Source organism: Chiroxiphia lanceolata, chromosome 16 (genome assembly GCF_009829145.1).
Source record: "Chiroxiphia lanceolata isolate bChiLan1 chromosome 16, bChiLan1.pri, whole genome shotgun sequence".
Classification (NCBI taxonomy): Eukaryota; Metazoa; Chordata; class Aves; order Passeriformes; family Pipridae; genus Chiroxiphia; species Chiroxiphia lanceolata.
This window is the reverse complement of record NC_045652.1, coordinates 14,387,447-14,404,918: the sequence shown is the minus strand read 5'-3', so window position 1 is coordinate 14,404,918 and position 17,472 is coordinate 14,387,447. Positions and strand designations below refer to the sequence as shown.

The window sequence follows — 17,472 nt, the reverse complement described above, 5'->3', positions numbered from 1 at the left end:
CGTTACCGATCCAGGGACGGGTCCGGCGGCGGGAAAGGGGGGAAAACCGAGGCGGGGCGGCGGCGGGGGGGACACTGAGGATGAGGCGCGGAGGATCTCGGGAGTTGTAGTTCTCTGGCACCGCGCGGCATCCCGGGAGTTGTAGTTCTCTTTGCGGCAGGACGTGACGGTGAGGGGAGAGCGACCGGGAGAGCGCGGGAGGGAAGGAGGTGAGGGGGAATGGGGGAAAAGAGGGGGAAGGGGCAAAAAAAAGAGAAAAGAGCAGAGTCGAGGGGGAGAGGGGAGGGCAGGGGCTGCCCTGGGTGAGGGGGAGCCCGGGGCGGGCCGAGGAGGGGCTGCCCGGGATGAGGGAAAGCCCGACCTTAGGGGGAAACAGAGCGGGGGAACCGCGGGAAACCGGTGGGAAAAGGAGGGGAACCGGGGAGGGAAAGGGCTGCCCCAGGTGAGGGAGAGCCCGGGGAGTACCGGGGGGGGGCTGCGCTGCCGCGGGTGCGAGGGACGAGGGCAGGAGAGGCCCGAGGCCCCGCCGGTGCCCGGGGGATGCGGGACCCCCGGCAGCGGTGTCTGGAGGGGGTGACACCTTCCCCAGCCCCCTGCGGCCCCCAAGGGGCTGCCATGGACCCTCCCGGCGTGGCTGAGCGGGGACACCAGCGCTCTCTCTCCATGCCCGCAGGGACGCGGAGCAGCACCATGCCCTGTCCCCGCGGGAGCCGCCCCTGCCCCCCGTGATGATCCTGCAGGTGAGGCTGTTGGCCAGGGGCAGGATGCTGCCCCAGCCCTGGCGCCTGTTCTCCCGGGCCGCCGAGGACGGGGCTCTCCAGAGGATCCGGAAGGTGCTGTGCGTGGCCGAGAAGAACGACGCTGCCCGAGGGATCGCCGATCTGCTCTCCAACAGCAGGATGCGGCGGGTAGGGACATGCTCCCTGGGACATGTGGAGACACGCCACATCCCACTGCTCCCTGGGACACCTAGGGACTCATCATATCCCACTGTTTCATGGGACACCAACAGGTGGGGCTCAGCTGGCTGGGGAGGGGCAGCAGCACAGCCCTGGGCTCAGCTATGTTCTGTGTCCTGTGTGGGAGCCTCAGGTCCTCCCACCTCGCTGAGGCTTGTGGAAGTTTCTAGGTTGTGCCTTTGTTGCTTTTTTTCTACAGGAGCAGGATGATTTCTTCCTTGATCGGGACTGTCAGCGCTCAGGTTCTCAATAACACCTTGCAGTCAAATAAAGGAGGTTGTGTGAGGTGGGGGGTTGCCCTCTTTTCCCAGGTAACAAGTGACAGGACACAAGGAAACGACTTCAGGCTGATTTTTGTCTCTGGACACTTCTGACTACGTGAGGGTACAAGAATGGCCTTCCTTGTTCTGTAGACAAACACCACTTGGCCAAATGTTTCTGAGAGTCTCAGATCCCTTTTCCTTGTGCTTTAAGTGCTGTTGGAACTCAGCTCCCTCTGCCCAGACTGCCTTTCCCAGGCACTGATCTCCATGGTGAGGGCTCTCTGTGTCATTCCTAGATTTGCAGTGTGTGCCAAAGGCTTCTGGAACTGAAACCATCTGTTGGCATTTCCCAGTCAAAAAGCACCACCTTTGCAGCATCAGCAAGTGTCAGGGGTTTACTGGAGTTCACAGAATAAAGCAAAGATGGCCTGTGGTTTGGAGAAGAGGAATTCAAAGATCTGTCCTCTCTGCTGCTCTGTTTTGTGACCTTTAACAGTTTGTATAAGTACTTATTTTCCAAACTAAGGAACTAGAAGGTGATTCTAGACCAGAATCAGAGAATCATTAAGGTTGGAAAAGACCTCCAAGATCGAGTCCAACCTGTGACCAATGCCCACCTTGTCACCCAGCCCAGAGCACTGACTGCCACATCCAGTTTTTCCTTGAAAACCTCCAGGGATGGTAACTCCACCACCTCCCTGGGCAGCCTCTTCCAATGCCTGACCACTCTTTCCAGGAAGAAATTCTTCCTGATGTGCAACCTGAACCTCACCTGGCACAGCCTGAGGCCATTTCCTCTTACATGAGAGAAGAGCCCAACCTCATAGAACCTCCTGTATTTGACTGCAAGGTGTTATTGAGAACCTGAGCACTGGCAGTCCCAATCAAGGAAGAAATCATCCTGCTTCTATAGCAAAAAGCAGCAAATACACAACCTAGAAAATTCTACTAGTCTCAGGTTGGAGGTAGCCTTGGGGACCCGGAGCTGGGACACTACTTGTCATGTGGAGCAGGACAGGTGTTTCTCAGGAATTTCTGTGATTCTATGGTCATTGGCCAGCCCTGTTAAACAAATCAGTTCTTCATTATCCATGGGGAGATAACCATCCCTGAAGGTGACTTCAGGGTTTAAAATACCCTTACCTTGAAAATCATCATTTCAGCATCTCCATAAACGATAACAGGCAATTTCCATTCCTCTGCTGTAATTCCCATTAGCCCCAGGACCTGGTTCTCCGTTGCCCTGTATCTCCTGTGCTCCATCACAGCGTGTACAAAGCGAGGCAGGATGGATTTGTTTTCTGTTAAAGAACCAAAACTCAGGAACTCTCTTTTTCCTTCTAGAGAGAAGGGTTTTCCAAGTTCAACAAGATCTACGAATACGATTACCAGATGTTTGGCCAGGTAAGAGTTTCCTTTCAGTCTGCTGCTGGATTAATGAAATGCAAATGCTAATTAATAAAAGCCATTTGTCAGGAGTTATGAAACACATCTCCAGTGCTAGGGATGTTCTGCCCAAAGATGAGGAAATGACAGATGTTGTTTTCTTGGCTCGACCACCTGTTTTGTTGCTTAAAGTCTTTGAATTTTCTGGTTTTATATCCATTAAAAACACATTGTAGTTGTTTAGAATTGGGAGCTTCCTGTAAAAATTGAGGATAAGGCCGTGGATTTACCTGTCAGTAGAGAGAAGAACTTGTTATGATGTATTAGTTGTGGATGTCCCATCCCTGGAAGTGTTCAAGGCCACGTTGGCAGAGGATGGAACAAGATGAGCTTTAAGGTCCCTGCCAGCCCAGACCCGTTCTGGGATTCTGTCATTAACAGGAGAGAGGTGTCACTGGTGGTGTCAGTTGAGAACTGGAGGAAGATTTTGGGGCTGTGGGTAGTTTTTAGTGAACAATGGGCACTAATTATCTCGCTCTGTCTCTTGCAGAATGTTACCATGGTGATGACATCTGTGTCAGGACACTTACTGACACATGAATTCAGGATGCCGTTTCGCAAATGGTTGGTACCTCGTGCCCTTGGCAGGGAGGGGTCTGTCACCTCCTGCCCTCCACAGGAAAGGGTCTGTCACCTCCTGCCCTCCACAGGAAAGGGTCTGTCACCTCCTGCTCTTGGCCCTGAGCCAAGCGGGGCACTGCGAGCTCAAAGACAAGGGGGCATGGAGGGACTCTGACACGGAGCAGGGTGATGGCATCCAAATTTTATGGAGAATACAAAAATATTGTTTCAAATTCCTGTTTTCAGAGCGCTGGTTTTTGATTCTGTTGCTTTTAAGTGTTACTCAGCATTTCACGTGAACTCTGTGTTGTCTCAGATAGGCCTGTAATAAAATACATTATTAATTCCAGTACTTAGGCAGCACTAGTTATGTCTCACAATATGTGTTTATCACTGCTTATCCTGTGTTTCCCAGGCATAGCTGCAACCCTTTAGCTCTTTTTGATGCTGAAGTTGAGAAGTATTGCCCTGAAAATTACCTGGATATCAAGGTACGTTGTGATCAAGAGTTGCCATGAAACTGAGTTCGGGGATTAGTTCAACAAATACTGTCCCAGGCAGAAGGATGATTGCACCTTTGTCCTTAACATCCAGATTTCTAGTTTAGCAGATTCCTCCTGCATTTCCTAGGACTATTAATGCTGTTTGCTTGAACATTGAAACTCTCCTGCTCGTGCACAAATAGTGCAGTAAAGGAACAACTACTTTGCTAAAGATAGAAATGTTTTTTTTCCAACAAGGTGGGATTGGTGATTGTGTCTCAGTTTTACAAAAAATTACATTTTTAGAAAACGGATTGTGGTACAACCCGCTCCTGGCCAAGCTTTTTAACGGAATTAGATATAAATAAATGACTCAATTCTTTTGAAAGCTGCCTAATCTCATGAGACACACAATTACCGAATGTTATTGCAACAATCCATCTCCATGGATACACGCTGCATTTCGTGTGCAGTGAGTCATTCCAAAATTAAATGACAAAGCGAGTGGCCTGGAATGTCTCCCTGTGTTGTTTTCTCCTCTCAGAAAACCCTTGAACGAGAAATCCAGCAGTGCCAAGCCCTGGTGATCTGGACTGACTGCGATCGGGAAGGGGAGAACATCGGCTTCGAGATCATCCACGTGTGCAAAGCTGGTGTGTAGAATGTCTTCATCAGTCTGAGTTCCATTAAAGGTTTAACAGCCCCTCAGGGATCTTTTAGCAGAGGCATATTGTCAATCTTCCTGTGTCCAGGTTGAATGCTCACTGTAGTTCTGATAAATAAATGTGGCTCTGATAAACCAGAAATACATTCAGCTGTTGGAAAGCTGTAGAGCAGGTTGGCAGCGCAGTCTTTTGGAAGCAGCTGTTTATTAGTTGCTCCTCTCCATTGGTGTTTGAGTCAGTCTGATTTCTTTTTCCTGTGTATCTGGCAGTAAAGCCAAACCTCCAGGTTTTCCGAGCCCGTTTCTCGGAGATCACCCTTCACGCTGTCAGATCAGCCTGCGAGAACCTCACCCAGCCGGACCAAAGAACCAGCGACGCCGTTGACGTCAGGCAGGAGCTGGACCTCAGGATAGGTCTGTAAACATCTCTTCCTGTATGCTCAACACAAGGCAGAAATGCCCTCTGTAGTGTCACATACCTGATTTTTTGATCAGATACAACTTAATGACATCTCGTGTTTTACTGGAAAACATGCTCTTGGAATGAGAGAATCATTTAGGTTGGAAAAGACCTTCACGATCATCAAGTCCAACCTGTGACCGATGACAGCCTTGTCAACTAGACCAGAGCACTGAGTGCCACATCCAGTCCTTTCTTGAACACCTCCAGGGATGGTGACTCCACCCCTCCCTGGGCAGCCCATTCCACTGTTTAACAACCCTTTCTGAAGAGTTTGTTTCCCTCCCAAAAGGAGGAAATTGCTCCTTGAATCAAATATTAAGTTCATAGGCCACACAGCACTGACAAGCCTCTGCAACTGAGTATTAAACAGAGTAAAATTAATACTCAAGGTATGAAAGAGAACCATCTGAAGTGCTGTGATTATCATTCAACATTGTTGTATTCAGTTCTGCTGCACATTTTGTTTTCCCAGGTGCTGCCTTCACCAGATTCCAGACGCTGAGGCTGCAGAAGATCTTCCCTGATATTTTAGCAGATCAGCTGATCAGCTATGGTAGCTGCCAGTTCCCAACGCTGGGATTTGTAGTCGAACGCTTTAAAGCCATTCAAGCCTTTGTTCCTGAAACCTTCTACAAAATTAAAGGTGGGTTTGGGGCTCCATCTCAGAGGGTTTGATGTGCATAGAAAGGAAAAACATTGGAGCAACAAGCGCACAATGTTGCAGAAGTGGTTTCCTCTTCCTCTGCCATGACCACTGAGCAGAATTGGAAGGTTTCCAGGTGCTTTTTGTGATGTTTCCATTTTGTGACTGCTCTATCAGCCAGCTCTGTTGTTCCCCACAGTGACCCACAACCACGAAGACGGCAGTGTGGTCTTCAACTGGAAGAGGAACCGGCTCTTCAACCACACAGCGTGCCTGGTCCTTTACCAAATGTGTATGGAGGTAAGAAAGCTTGTAAATAGCTCTGTAATCCAGATTCAGCCAAACATTCCCTGTATCAAGATGTTTAAAGAACAGTTTGTGCAAACTCCTAAAGGAGATTTGGGATTTGCTTACTCTGTTCAGGATCCGGTGGCGACTGTTGTTGAGGTTGTGAGCAAGCCAAAGAGCAAGTGGAGGCCCCTGCCCCTGGACACTGTGGTATGTTTGAACTTTGGAAAGGAATTCTCTGAAAGGAGCTGTGAACAGATGTTTTACACACCACCCTGAATTATGCACTAATGCTTCTGGGTTTTTTTCTGGCCCTTCCCACCACAGGAACTCGAGAAGTTGGCTTCCCGCAAACTGAAAATAAACGCAAAGGAAACCATGACAATAGCAGAAAAACTTTACACTAAAGGGTAAGAAAGCAAGACTTGGCTTGGTAAACTTCATTATTTTAAAAGTAAATGGCGTTTTGTCCAAACTGGGAAGCATTTTGGAGCACCCCTTTAAGTGCTCTCCTGTCTTTCTTCCTAAGGTTCATTAGCTATCCCCGAACTGAGACCAACATTTTCCCCAAGGAGCTGAACCTCTCTGCCTTGGTACAACAGCAAACAGAGGACCCAAACTGGGGAGCATTTGCACAGAGAATTTTGGATCAGGGTGGGCCAACCCCTCGGAGTGGAACCAAATCCGATCAGGCTCATCCTCCCATTCACCCCACCAAATACACTGCTAACCTGCAGGTGGGTGAAACCAGAGCTAACTCATTTGTGTTGCTTGATAAATAAAGATAAAAGCCTTAATAACGTGGTCATTAGCACAGGATCCTCACCTGAGATCCCACTGATTTCTGGATGGGAGGACACTGACTCTTTTCACTGTTTGGTGTCAGGGCAACGAGCAGAGACTCTACGAGTTCATCGTGCGCCATTTCTTGGCTTGCTGCTCTCAAGATGCCAAGGGGCAGGAAACAACTGTGGAGATCGACATTGCCAACGAGCGATTCATTGCTCAAGGACTAATGATCCTGGCCCGAAATTACCTGGAAGTCTATCCTTACGACAAGTGGAGTGATAAGGTAATCCCCTTGAATAACATGGGTGGGAGAGGCTAAAGTAGCATTTCACTGCCAACTTCAGCCCCCTCTGCAAAACATCCTTTGGCCGTTTCTGGTTGTTTCACTGAGAGCTTTCTCTGCTGGAAACCTGTGCAGGCTTATTGTGCCAGCTCTGAGTAGATTCTCCTATGTGTGACACCGCAGCAGAAACCATTCAGGGTTGTAGGGTTGACTTTACCCACCAAGAGCAGCTGTCCCACGGTCTCTCTGGCAGCTCATTGCTGGCTGATCCCGAGGCCCCTGAGGCTGGATTCCCTCCAGAACAGGCTGCTGCTCTCTGACTGCATTGGCTGTTGGTGTGGCATTTTGTCCTGAGTGAATGGACCAGGAAGCAGTTTCAAAGAGATTCTCCTTTCCTTCAGGTTATCCCCGTGTATCAGAAAGGGTCTCGCTTTCAGCCCACCACAGTGGAGATGGTGGATGGGGAAACCAGCCCTCCGTTGCTCCTCACGGAAGCGGATCTCATCGCTCTCATGGAGAAACATGGCATTGGTCAGTATTGGCAGCGTGGCCTCTCACTCTTGGCAGAGGGAATTCTCTAAATGTCACTTCAGATAAGAAATCACTTTAAAAAGCAGAACAAAGGGTTGTAGAGACCTGTGGGCAAAGTCCAAGCATCCTACGGAGCCTGCGGAGTGCCTCCAGTGCCCAGGGAGATGGGTGATTTCACATCCAGGGTGTGCCACCAACACCTCGCTGGCCTCAGTGCCAGTGGGGTATGAGGGCAGTGCTCACCATAAGTTGCGTCCTTGTCCCTTTAGCCCCTTGCACTCTTCACCCAGGCACAGAGGAAGTAACTCCTTGGTACCTGCTCCCACTGACCCCTGTCTCCTTCCAGGGACCGATGCCACTCACGCCGAGCACATCGAGACGATCAAGACGCGGATGTACGTGGGCCTTACAGCAGATCAGCGGTTCCTGCCCGGCCACCTGGGCATGGGGCTGGTGGAAGGTGAGGGCAGTGCCCACCAGCAAGGTGGCAAGTTCCTTATTTTCGCCTTCCTTTCGCTTACCTTTCCATGTATTCCTCAGGCTATGACTCCATGGGCTACGAAATGTCCAAGCCTGACCTTCGGGCTGAGCTGGAGGCTGATCTAAAACTGATCTGTGAGGGGAAGAAAGACAAATCTGTAGTGTTGCAGCAGCAGGTCCAAAAGTACAAGGAAGTCTTCATTGAAGCTGTGGCCAGAGCCAACAAGTGAGTCCTGTCTTTGCCCTCTTCCCTTTGCTTTGCTGTTCTGGGAGATGCTGGCTGCTCATCTGGGGCTCAGCCTGGAGTGGGGGATCCTGTCACACTGTTTCCCTGGAGCTCTGCCCGGTGTGTGTGGGCATTTGCACAGCAAGGGATGACTCGAAGCCTGGCACACTGTCATGAGTTCGTGCCAACTAAAGGTTTAAACCAAGATGAGCAGTTAAGATTAAATTTGGGGATGGCAACATGCACTGACCTCTTCGATGTTGTTCCCACGCCTTCCCCATCCCAGAAATGTGGTGCTGAATCAACATGCTCACGGAGAAGCTCGGAGGGGCTGTGTGGGGGGCAGCAGGTGCTGAGTCACTGCAGCACCTGACTGCTCCTCGCAGAGACACACAGGATGCTCTGCTTGTTTCATTACAGGTTGGATGAGGCCCTGGCTCAGTATTTTGGAGAAGCTGCAGAGATTCCAGAGCAGGATGAGGTGTACCCAGCAATGCCCGTTTCCGTTCGGAAGTGTCCACAGTGCAACAACGACATGGTCCTGAAGACCAGGAAGAACGGCGGGTTGGTGACCTTCCCTCTTGTAGCACCTTCTGTGCTGGTTTGTGTTTTCCCAGGCACTCGTTTACCTCTTTTGGTAAAAACTTGGAAGCCTTGGGCTGCAGCTCGCTGACTCCACCAGCCCCATAAGCTGTGTGGACTCAGCTGAACCTCTTCTCAAGTAGGTATTTGCCCTTAAAATCTGTGGTTTTGACAATTTCTGATGGCTCAGAAGATGGGAGAATGGATCACCAACTGTCTTGACTTTGCCTCTTCCTCATCTGGTGCCTTTGTCCCGCGGCAGGTTCTACCTGAGCTGCATGGGCTATCCAACCTGTAAGACTGCAGTCTGGTTCCCTGATTTTGTGCTGGATGTGACCAGGGATGAGAGCATCTGTGATGTGTGTAAACCCCATCCGGTTCACAGGTAGGTCATACCAGTTATCCCTTGGGGAAACACGGCCCCTCAGGCATTACCTGAGGGTAATCAGACTTCCACGGGCTAGGCTGGGAACCATTTTCCATTCCAGTCTTGGAAAGCTGAAGCATAGTGTGTAATCCCCAGGACCTGGGGATGGAAAGAAGAAAGAGGGGTTGGGGAAGCTGGTCTATGTATAGCAGAATTAAAAATATGTGTAAAAGTTCAAGTCTAAATTGAGGTCTGTTGATGAGAAATGAGATGAACTGGGAGACTTTGACTCCTCCTTTCCCTGTAGACTGAAGTTTAAATTCAAGAGAGGCAGCGTTCCGCCCGTGATGCCCCTGGAGTTCGTTGGCTGCATTGGGGGCTGTGATGAGATGCTGAAGGAGCTCTTGGACCTCAAGTACTTACACAGACCATCCCAACCCACGTCGTCAGCCGCCCGACCAGCGCAGCACCTGCAGGTCAACCACTCCTTGAACAGAGCCAACAGTGAGAACAGGCAGGGGAGGGGGAACACAAACCCTGCACGGGGACACCTGCTCTCCGTGATCTCCAACAGAACATCCAGGGATGCTCCTCCGGCCGCTGCAGAGGACGGGAGCAACGCCGTGGTGTGCAACTGCGGGACTGAGGCGCTGCTGCTCACCGTGCGCAAGGACGGGCCCAACCGCGGCCGGCAGTTCTACAAGTGCAGCTCCAGCTCCTGCAACTTCTTCCTCTGGGCCGACGAGCAGACAAAGGACAGAGGCACCGCGGCTCCACGGGGGTCTGTGCTCCCCCAGCCCACAGCGGGGAGGGGCCCGGGAGGAAGGAGAGGCCCGGAGCCGTTTGGGAGCGGCAGCTCCGAGCCTGGCGGTGGCACAGTGTGCAGGTGTGACCAGCCCGCCGTGACTCGCACCGTGCAGAAGGACGGGCCCAACAAGGGCAGGCAGTTCCACACCTGCCCCAAGCCCCGGGAGCAGCAGTGCGGCTTCTTCCAGTGGGTAGATGAGAACGTGGCACCAGGTAAGGCCGGGCTTGGGGTGGGACAGAAAGGCTGGAGGATGTTCTTAAGCTGCTGGAGAGGGTCCAGCAGAAGCCAGGAAAATGATGAGGAGTCTGGAGCAGCTCTCTGATGAGGAGAGACTGCGGGAGCTGGGCCTGGTTAATCTGAAGACAGAGGGGGTCTCATTAATGCATATAAATATCTCAAAGGCAGGTGCCAAAAGGATGGTGCCAAACTTTTTTTGGTGGTGCCCAGCAACAGGACAAGGAGCAATGGCCATAAACTAAAACACAAAAAGTTCTACCTCAGCGTGATTTTACACTGAGAGTGGCAGAGCACTGGAACAGCTGCCCAGGGAGGGCATGGGGTCTCCCTCTCTGCAGACATTCCAAACCCACCTGGACATATCCCTGTGTCACCTGCTCTAGGTGACCCTGCCTTGACAGGGGGGTTGGATGATCTCCAGAGGTCCCTTCCAACTGCAGCTATTCTGGGATTCTGTAAACTGAACACACCTCTCACACATTCTCATGCTGCACAGCTCTTGTGGCACCTCATACATTTAAGGCATCAGGTTTGTCTTCAGAACATCTGTCAGCAGCTTTATAGCACTGCAAATGTTGCTTTTAACAACAAGGTCTGGCTTACCTCTCCAAGTGCTGGCAGGATACATCCTCACAGCACACATCTGAGCTCTGAGCAGGATGCTTGGCTTCTGTGTGCAGTGAACTTGACCATCTGTCTGTCCATGACTCATTGGATAAAGCCCAGGACTCTTTCCAACAGTCTGATTGGGAATTTGTCCTCCCAAATCACAGTGCTCAGCTTTGTGAGAGCTGTTACCGGCTTGGTGCAGAGTTGAAGCAGTGGCACCACTTCTGGAGATCTTAAACCCCACCCTGGCGTGCCAGGGAAACTCTGCTGCTCCCTCTGCCCTACTTTAGGGGTGTAGGGAAAGGCCAAGTCATTCTGGAGCTTTGATCAGAGATCAAACAGAGTGTGAGAAGATGCTGAAAACAAAAATAATCACAAAATAAGGATGCAAAAGAGAGAGCACTGACAAAGGGACAGTAACCAAGTACAGAAGGGGAGATGTGGTCTGTGAGGGATCTTCAGCACTGACCTCCTCCTCCTCCTCCTTAGAAATGTGGGCCTAAAGGGGTAGAATCAAGTTTTCAAAACTACTTAAATCCCAGGTTTTCCTCTGGCATGTTTTGTTTCTGATTTAGCTGTAGATCAGAGCAGCTTCCCCTGTTCTGTTCCCACGTCTCTAATGCTGCAAGACAAATGGGTTACATTTAACTGTTCAAACAAGTCTGAAGCAAGTGCAAATTCAGGAATAATCTGAGAATCCTGCTATTTTGAACTTACCCTCTGTTTCTCACCTACTTATATTTTCAAAGATGCTTAAATTCAAGTCATTTCTCTCTAGGTCCTTCTGGAGATGTCTCTCTGAACAACTTTGGCAGCAGTGAATACTCAAGAGGGTTGGGAAGCAAAGCCAAGAGACCAGGCAGTTTCTCCTCAGGATCCACTGCCAAGAAACCACGGACCTGTGGCATTTGCCACCAGCCTGGGCACAATAGGAAAAACTGCCCTCAGAACCACTGAGCTGGGATGGTCCCCTGAGAGCCTGAAAGGACCAGGGTTGTGAGCTCCTACAGGAGCAACTACTGCCACAGGGAACTGGAGTCTGGAAACAAGTCCCTTGAGTGTTTTTTGGAAGAGCTGGTTGCAGGCTGCTCCTGCCAAGGGATGCCATCCATTACAGCAAGGGTTCCACCAGCTTGGAAAAGTGGTTCTACTATCAGTGTCAGCTTTTGTTTTCAGCTGCTCTTCTGCTGAGCAGATTGGGATAGTCTAAACATTTCAAGGAAGCACTTGGATGCTGAATCTGCAGAGAGGACTGTGCTGAATCATCCCCCCTGCACCATCCCAGTGGTTGTACCAGCATTTCCACAAGGAAGAGCTGGACTGGGGCCATGAGGACAGACACCAGAGCTGCTGAGCTCTGCTCAGTCCCTGGCTTTCCACAGCGTGGAATTTAAGTTCCCCTCTAAGTTGATGTTACCTGAGCACCATTCCCCTTTTTTGTCACCCTTACCTGGGGTTGTCCCTGCCAGTGAAGGAGGGCCAGGTGCTTGTCCTGAGGGAAGCTCAGCTGCAGTGCTCAGGAAAAGCCTTCATTTTAGATGGTCACTGAATTTGAAACAGAGTTCTTCCTCAAACTTTGAGACATGCCTTTGTGATGCTGCTAGCTGATGGAAACTATTTTTGTCAAACAAGTTTCTTATTAAAATACTATTTAATTTTTAAATTTGATGTGGTGACACCTTAACTCGGCCTTGTTATTTCTTCCTACTTAAAACAGTGAAGCTTTTACTGCAAAAGCATCCACCCAAATCTTGCTCTTTCCACTCACTGGAACAATACAGGAGCTTTCTTGGCAGACACTCCCTGCAGTAATTTAGAAGTGAACTGCAGAGGGGTAGGACAAGTGGTTTTATCTCACCAGCTGCATCTGCTGCTGTGCTGCTGCCTCAGGACAGGCAGAGCTGGCTGAGCTGAAGGGAGGCTCTGTTTTCCTGCTTGAAGTTCAGCCTGAACTCCCTGGGAAGCCAGGATGTCTCTTCCCTGCTGTTGGGGCTTCCCCTGCACATCAAAGGAAGGAGATCTACAGGATTCCTGTGTGCTCTGCTGCTCAGGACCTGGGCACACAGCAGTTCCCAGGGTCAATCCTTTGAGAACTGGCAGCACATGGGGTGGGCAGGAGGCTGGAGCACCTGGAGGGCAGCAGAGACCACACCAGCACAGGTTCACTTGAAGATCTGCACGAGACAAGAGAGCCTTAAACCCTGCAGCAGCTCATTGCTACCAGGCCTAAATCCAGGGAGTTACTCAGGAGAACTTAGGATGCATTTCCCTGAACCCCTCACTCCCACCACTAACAGCTGTGCCCTAAAAATACAAACCCATGGGCTAAAATAACAGGATTACAAAGCTTTGGAATGTGATAAAGCACAGCAGCAACCACCTTGGAATGGCAACAGCAGTGGGAAGCACTTGTGCAGGACCCAGGGAGCAGGTTAAACCTCACTGGTGGCATCAGCCAGGACCAGCTTTACTGGTCTAACCCTGGTGAATGCTCAGCCGAGCCCTGGGAAAGTGGTACTAGCTCAGCATCCAGACAGCTCACACACTGCAGCCAGGCACTCTGGGGGGCCAGGGGTTTGGAAGAGGAGGAGGAAGAAAACCTTGCAGGAGGGATTTGACCACCACCAAGCTCTCCACACAGTGAGGGGACGCCCTGGGTGGTTCCTGGGAAGGTCACCACAGCCAAGGAATCACTTCAGGCCTTACCACAAGAAAGGAGACAAACCAGAGCTGACACCAGTGTGCACAGGGAAGGTTTATTCTCATCACTAACACCTGGGAAGTGGTTTGGAGGAACAAAGTAATCTTCAGACAGGGAGAAAAAGCAGGTTTTTTTCCTCCCATAAACAAGATGATAGTTGTAAAGAAAATTAAACCACAACAGCTGCTCACGCTGAAGTCCACAGGATTTCTCCAGCTCCACCCTTGTGCAAAGCCAGCTCTTCCCATTAAATATAAGAATAAATTCCTTTGCCCTGGGACTAGAGCCAGACCAAACCCTACTAGCAGCCACTCAAAAAGAAAACCAAAAAACCCCAACAAAATACCCAAACAAAACATATTTTCTTAATAAAAAGCATAAACCACTTCAGTTCTTGCAAGCACTCTGCTTACAGCATCATTCCTGCCCTGCTTCCCCACCCCATATCATGGGGCTCCAGGGAAAAAGGACCTCAAGACAGCAGCACTACATGTGTGAAAAGGTGACCAGACAGACTGGAAGTGACACTGTACCCACAGACAGACACTGGCAGCCACCTACCCACCGGGGAGGGGACACAGCCCTGCTGCAGCCTCCAAGGGACTGACACCAGGAGCCTCCCCAGAGCCAGCAGCTCTTTTTCAGGACATCTTCCAGCAAAACACTGCGTGGGAAAAGAGCCATGAAGCCCCAGCTCCGTGCTGGAAGCAAACCCCTTCCTCGGGGGGAACAAAGAGGTAGAGCTGAGCTCACTCCTTTTGGCAGCTGAAAGGGTTTCCAAGGAATAAACCCCCAGCCCCATTTGCTATGGCCATACCACCCAGTGCCCAGATAACCACCCAGGTCATCCACAGGGCATATTTTGGATTGGCAATATCCTACAGGCAGGCGAGGCTCTGCCACCCTGTCCCAAGTGCTGGCACAGTAAGACCAAGTGCTGGTGAAAGGACCCACCCAGGGCGCTGCACCTGAGGGGTCTGCAGGACACAGCAGCAGGAAGGAGCTGCTCCCCTCCAGCTGGTCTGGGAGCACGAGGGGAGTCTGACAGCTGGGACAGGCAGAGGACATTGGGAACCAGAGAGTAAACATGCTTCCCTTGGCTCCCAGCACACGGGACTCACCTGTGGGTACTCCAGGTTTGGGCTGCCCTCGCCTTGGGTTTGGCAGAGCCTCCCAGCCAAAGGCTCCTTCTGCCAACACCCACCTCTGCTCAGGCCCGTTTTATTCACACAGGAACCATTTATTTTTTTTCCTCATAAAGTGCAAGAACTTTGCCTCTTACTGACTAGTCAACTAGAAGCATGGCAGCCCTCACAGCAGGGAGCAGCAGGCGGGTGAGGAACATCCCACATCCGGGAGCTCCCGACGCACTGGTCACTCCAGCAGGAGCTCCGGCTCAGACATGGCCCTGTAGAGCACAAAGCCCATCTCATCGATTTCCTCTTCCAACAGCCCGGAGAACAGGTTGATTTTGGGGTTGAAATAGGAAGGCAGGACCCCTTTCTCCAGGTAGGCCACCAGCTCCTCGAGCACCTGCTGGAACCGGTCAGCCAGGCTTTCCTCTGCCCAGTCGGAGCCGGAGCCACTGAGGTGCAGGATGACGTGGGTCACGGGGCTGCCCCCCAGTTTGTGCAGGGTGGGGTGGCTCCTGCAGACACCGTTCAGGATGCGGAGGCAGCGCTGCCGAGCCCCGGAGTCGCCGGCATCCAACTCCTTCACCTTCGAGACCTCTGCCCTGTAAAAGCTCTCGAGCCAGAGGTTTTCCACCAGTCCCTCAGGAGGAACAGCCAGAAGAACCTTGTCCTCCATTTCCACCACTGGGAAGAGGGTGATGCTCAGCTCGACCTGATCATGTTTGACCTCCAGCTTCAGCTCCCGGGAGGCCACGACGGGGTGGATGACACACCCCAGCAGGCCGCCGATGGCAGGCCAGTTGATGGAGGCCACCAGCATCTTGTGGAGGGTCTCGTTCAGCACGTTGGAGGAGAGGTACCGGCCCACCATAAACCTGTCCCAGGGGCTGCACCCACGGGGGAAATACCCCAGATCGACCCTCTTGATCATCCAGTACTGGGGGTTCCTCACCACGGTGTCCTCTCCCGGGATGAGGCTCCAGAGCCCGGCGTCGAGGACCACGGGCAGCATGAGGTGGATGTGGTCGGCTGCCAGGACCTCCAGGCCGTCCAGGAGGGCTCCGCTGAGGAAGAGGCGGCCGAAGGGCAGCTCTGGGCACTTGCTCCGCAGGAAGTTCTGCAGTTGGGTGCTGATGCTCCTGGCCAGCTGAGGGACAAGGGACACCTGGATCTCGGGCACGGCCAGACGGCTGCTGTGGTGTGAGAGGAGCTTCTCCTGCAGCGTGAGGCAGCGCAGAGGGCTGGACTTCACCCGAGGAGCCCCCACAGAGGCAGAGCATGCCCTGGGATCTGTGAGAAGGGACAAGTCACAGCTCTGGGCAGATCATCTGTAACCCACAGCAGCAGCTTCTGCTGAGAGTGTTACTCCCTGAGAGTGTTACCCAAACGCTCCTTGAGCTCTGTCATCCCCAGGGCCCTGGGGAGCCTGTTCAGTGTCCCATCACCCTCTGGGGGAAGAAACTTTTCTTAATATCCTAAACCTCCCCTGACACAGCTCCAGCCATTCCCTCGGGTCCTGTCACTGGTCACCAGAGTGAAGAGATCAGTGCTGCCCCTCAGGAGAGTCCTGCAAATGATCCTGCCCCAGGTCCAGTACCTCAGGACCTGCCCTGCAGGCTGCTTTCCCACTTGGAAAAATGCCGTCTCTGTAGGCAGCTGGACAAGGCAGCCTTTGTCTGCGGCAGCTCCCGAGCACACCTTCCTGCAGGCAGAGCTGACCCAGAAAACGAGGGCAGCCAACACCACTCCAGAGACAAACCCCGCCAGCCCCCGCTGTGCTGCACTGGCCAGGACACCCAGGGTGTTATCAGAGCTCCTGTCTCCACAGGCATTGCCTAAAAAGGGGCCATGGCTCAGGAGCCTCCCAGGAGGGCAGGCTCCATCGGGTCGGCTTCCCGGACACCGAGCTAAAAATAACACAGGGCTCCCAGAGTGGTGGAGCAGGGCACAGCCAGCCCAGAGTACAGCAAGGTGATCTTCCCAGCTGGACACCCTCACCTGGCACCAGTGGCTGAGCTGGGGAGAGCAGGGGCTCGCTGAGGTCTTCCCTTCTCTGCTTCTTGGGGGGCTTTGGTGTAGTCTTGATCAAGGCCAAGTCCTGCCAGGTCTCCTCCAGGGTCTTCTGCTCGGCTTTGGGATCACCTTCATCCCGAGGGCTGGTGGCTCGGTCAATCAGCTGGAGAGAAGGAAAACCCACAGGGATAAATCGTTATCTTTGTTTCCCCTGAATTACAGGTGACAACAGCCTCTCTGGTGCATACAAGGGGGGACACAGCCCCACATGGGGTTTCCACTTGGAAAAACACCCAGTTTGGAGGGCCACAAAAGTGCACATCTTCTTCCCGTGGATTTTAAGTGGAAAACAGGTGCCCAAATATGCCTTAAGCCCCAGGTGCCTTTCTGGATGGGATACTGCATCCCAGGTGCGTGCTGCTCCAGGCAAATGGAGCACGGGCCGTTCACAGTGGGAATGGGCAGCTCCACGCCCACAGCACTGCTGCCAGCACCTGTGGGCATTTGTGCCAAACACGAGGCACCAGCTCGGGAGCAGCCAGCCAGGTTTGTGGCACATCTTTCCCCACCACACTGGGGACCCAGGCAGCAACCCTGACCCTGCTCCCGTGGGTGCCAGCCTTACCCTCTTGACGGCCAGCGTGGCGATGGCCAGCACGGCCGCGCCGCTCACGCCCAGCACCAGCCTGGCGTTGGCCAGCAGCACATCGAACACGCTGCCCAGCCCGTCGATGAGACCGCCCAGCCCGCCGTGCTCCTGCCGCCGGCCCCGCTGCTGCCAGAACGCCGCCATGGCCGCCCTGCGGGGAACAACGGGGGTCACCCGGGGCCGCGGAGGCACAGCCTCCGGGGAGGGAGGTTTTTTGGGGGAGCGGGAGGTTCCGCCGTCCCCCTTCCCTCCACCCCCGGGGCAAAGGCTCCTGCCGGCGGCGGGACGGCTGGGT

The 17,472-nt window shown here is 52.6% G+C and overlaps 2 protein-coding genes across 4 annotated transcripts; one reads left to right on the top strand and one right to left on the bottom strand.

The window, feature by feature from the left end:
- The first annotated feature begins 115 nt into the window (after nucleotides 1-115).
- TOP3A (DNA topoisomerase III alpha) lies at nucleotides 116-12,357 on the top strand. 3 transcript variants are annotated; one of them, XM_032704400.1, is made up of 20 exons: nucleotides 116-169; nucleotides 674-908; nucleotides 2,567-2,626; nucleotides 3,159-3,232; nucleotides 3,645-3,720; nucleotides 4,256-4,364; nucleotides 4,646-4,789; nucleotides 5,311-5,481; nucleotides 5,681-5,781; nucleotides 5,905-5,979; nucleotides 6,097-6,179; nucleotides 6,299-6,506; nucleotides 6,656-6,841; nucleotides 7,243-7,372; nucleotides 7,719-7,832; nucleotides 7,913-8,078; nucleotides 8,499-8,642; nucleotides 8,923-9,045; nucleotides 9,335-10,047; nucleotides 11,460-12,357. In XM_032704400.1, exons 2-20 carry the CDS (start codon nucleotides 729-731, stop codon nucleotides 11,636-11,638), a joined length of 3,036 nt encoding a protein of 1,011 aa, XP_032560291.1. In that variant the 5' UTR covers nucleotides 116-169; nucleotides 674-728; the 3' UTR covers nucleotides 11,639-12,357. The 3 variants fall into 3 exon arrangements, with proteins under 3 accessions (XP_032560291.1, XP_032560290.1, XP_032560289.1); XM_032704399.1 differs by having other exon boundaries at nucleotides 163-203; nucleotides 672-908; XM_032704398.1 differs by having other exon boundaries at nucleotides 167-209.
- Nucleotides 12,358-13,944: 1,587 nt separating this feature from the next.
- On the bottom strand, nucleotides 13,945-17,328 carry MIEF2 (mitochondrial elongation factor 2). Its single transcript, XM_032703908.1, has 3 exons — nucleotides 17,154-17,328; nucleotides 16,514-16,691; nucleotides 13,945-15,805 (listed from the first exon to the last, which is right to left on the bottom strand). The coding sequence occupies exons 1-3, from the start codon at nucleotides 17,319-17,321 to the stop codon at nucleotides 14,757-14,759; spliced, it is 1,395 nt and encodes a 464-aa protein (XP_032559799.1). The 5' UTR covers nucleotides 17,322-17,328; the 3' UTR covers nucleotides 13,945-14,756.
- Nucleotides 17,329-17,472: the final 144 nt, after the last annotated feature.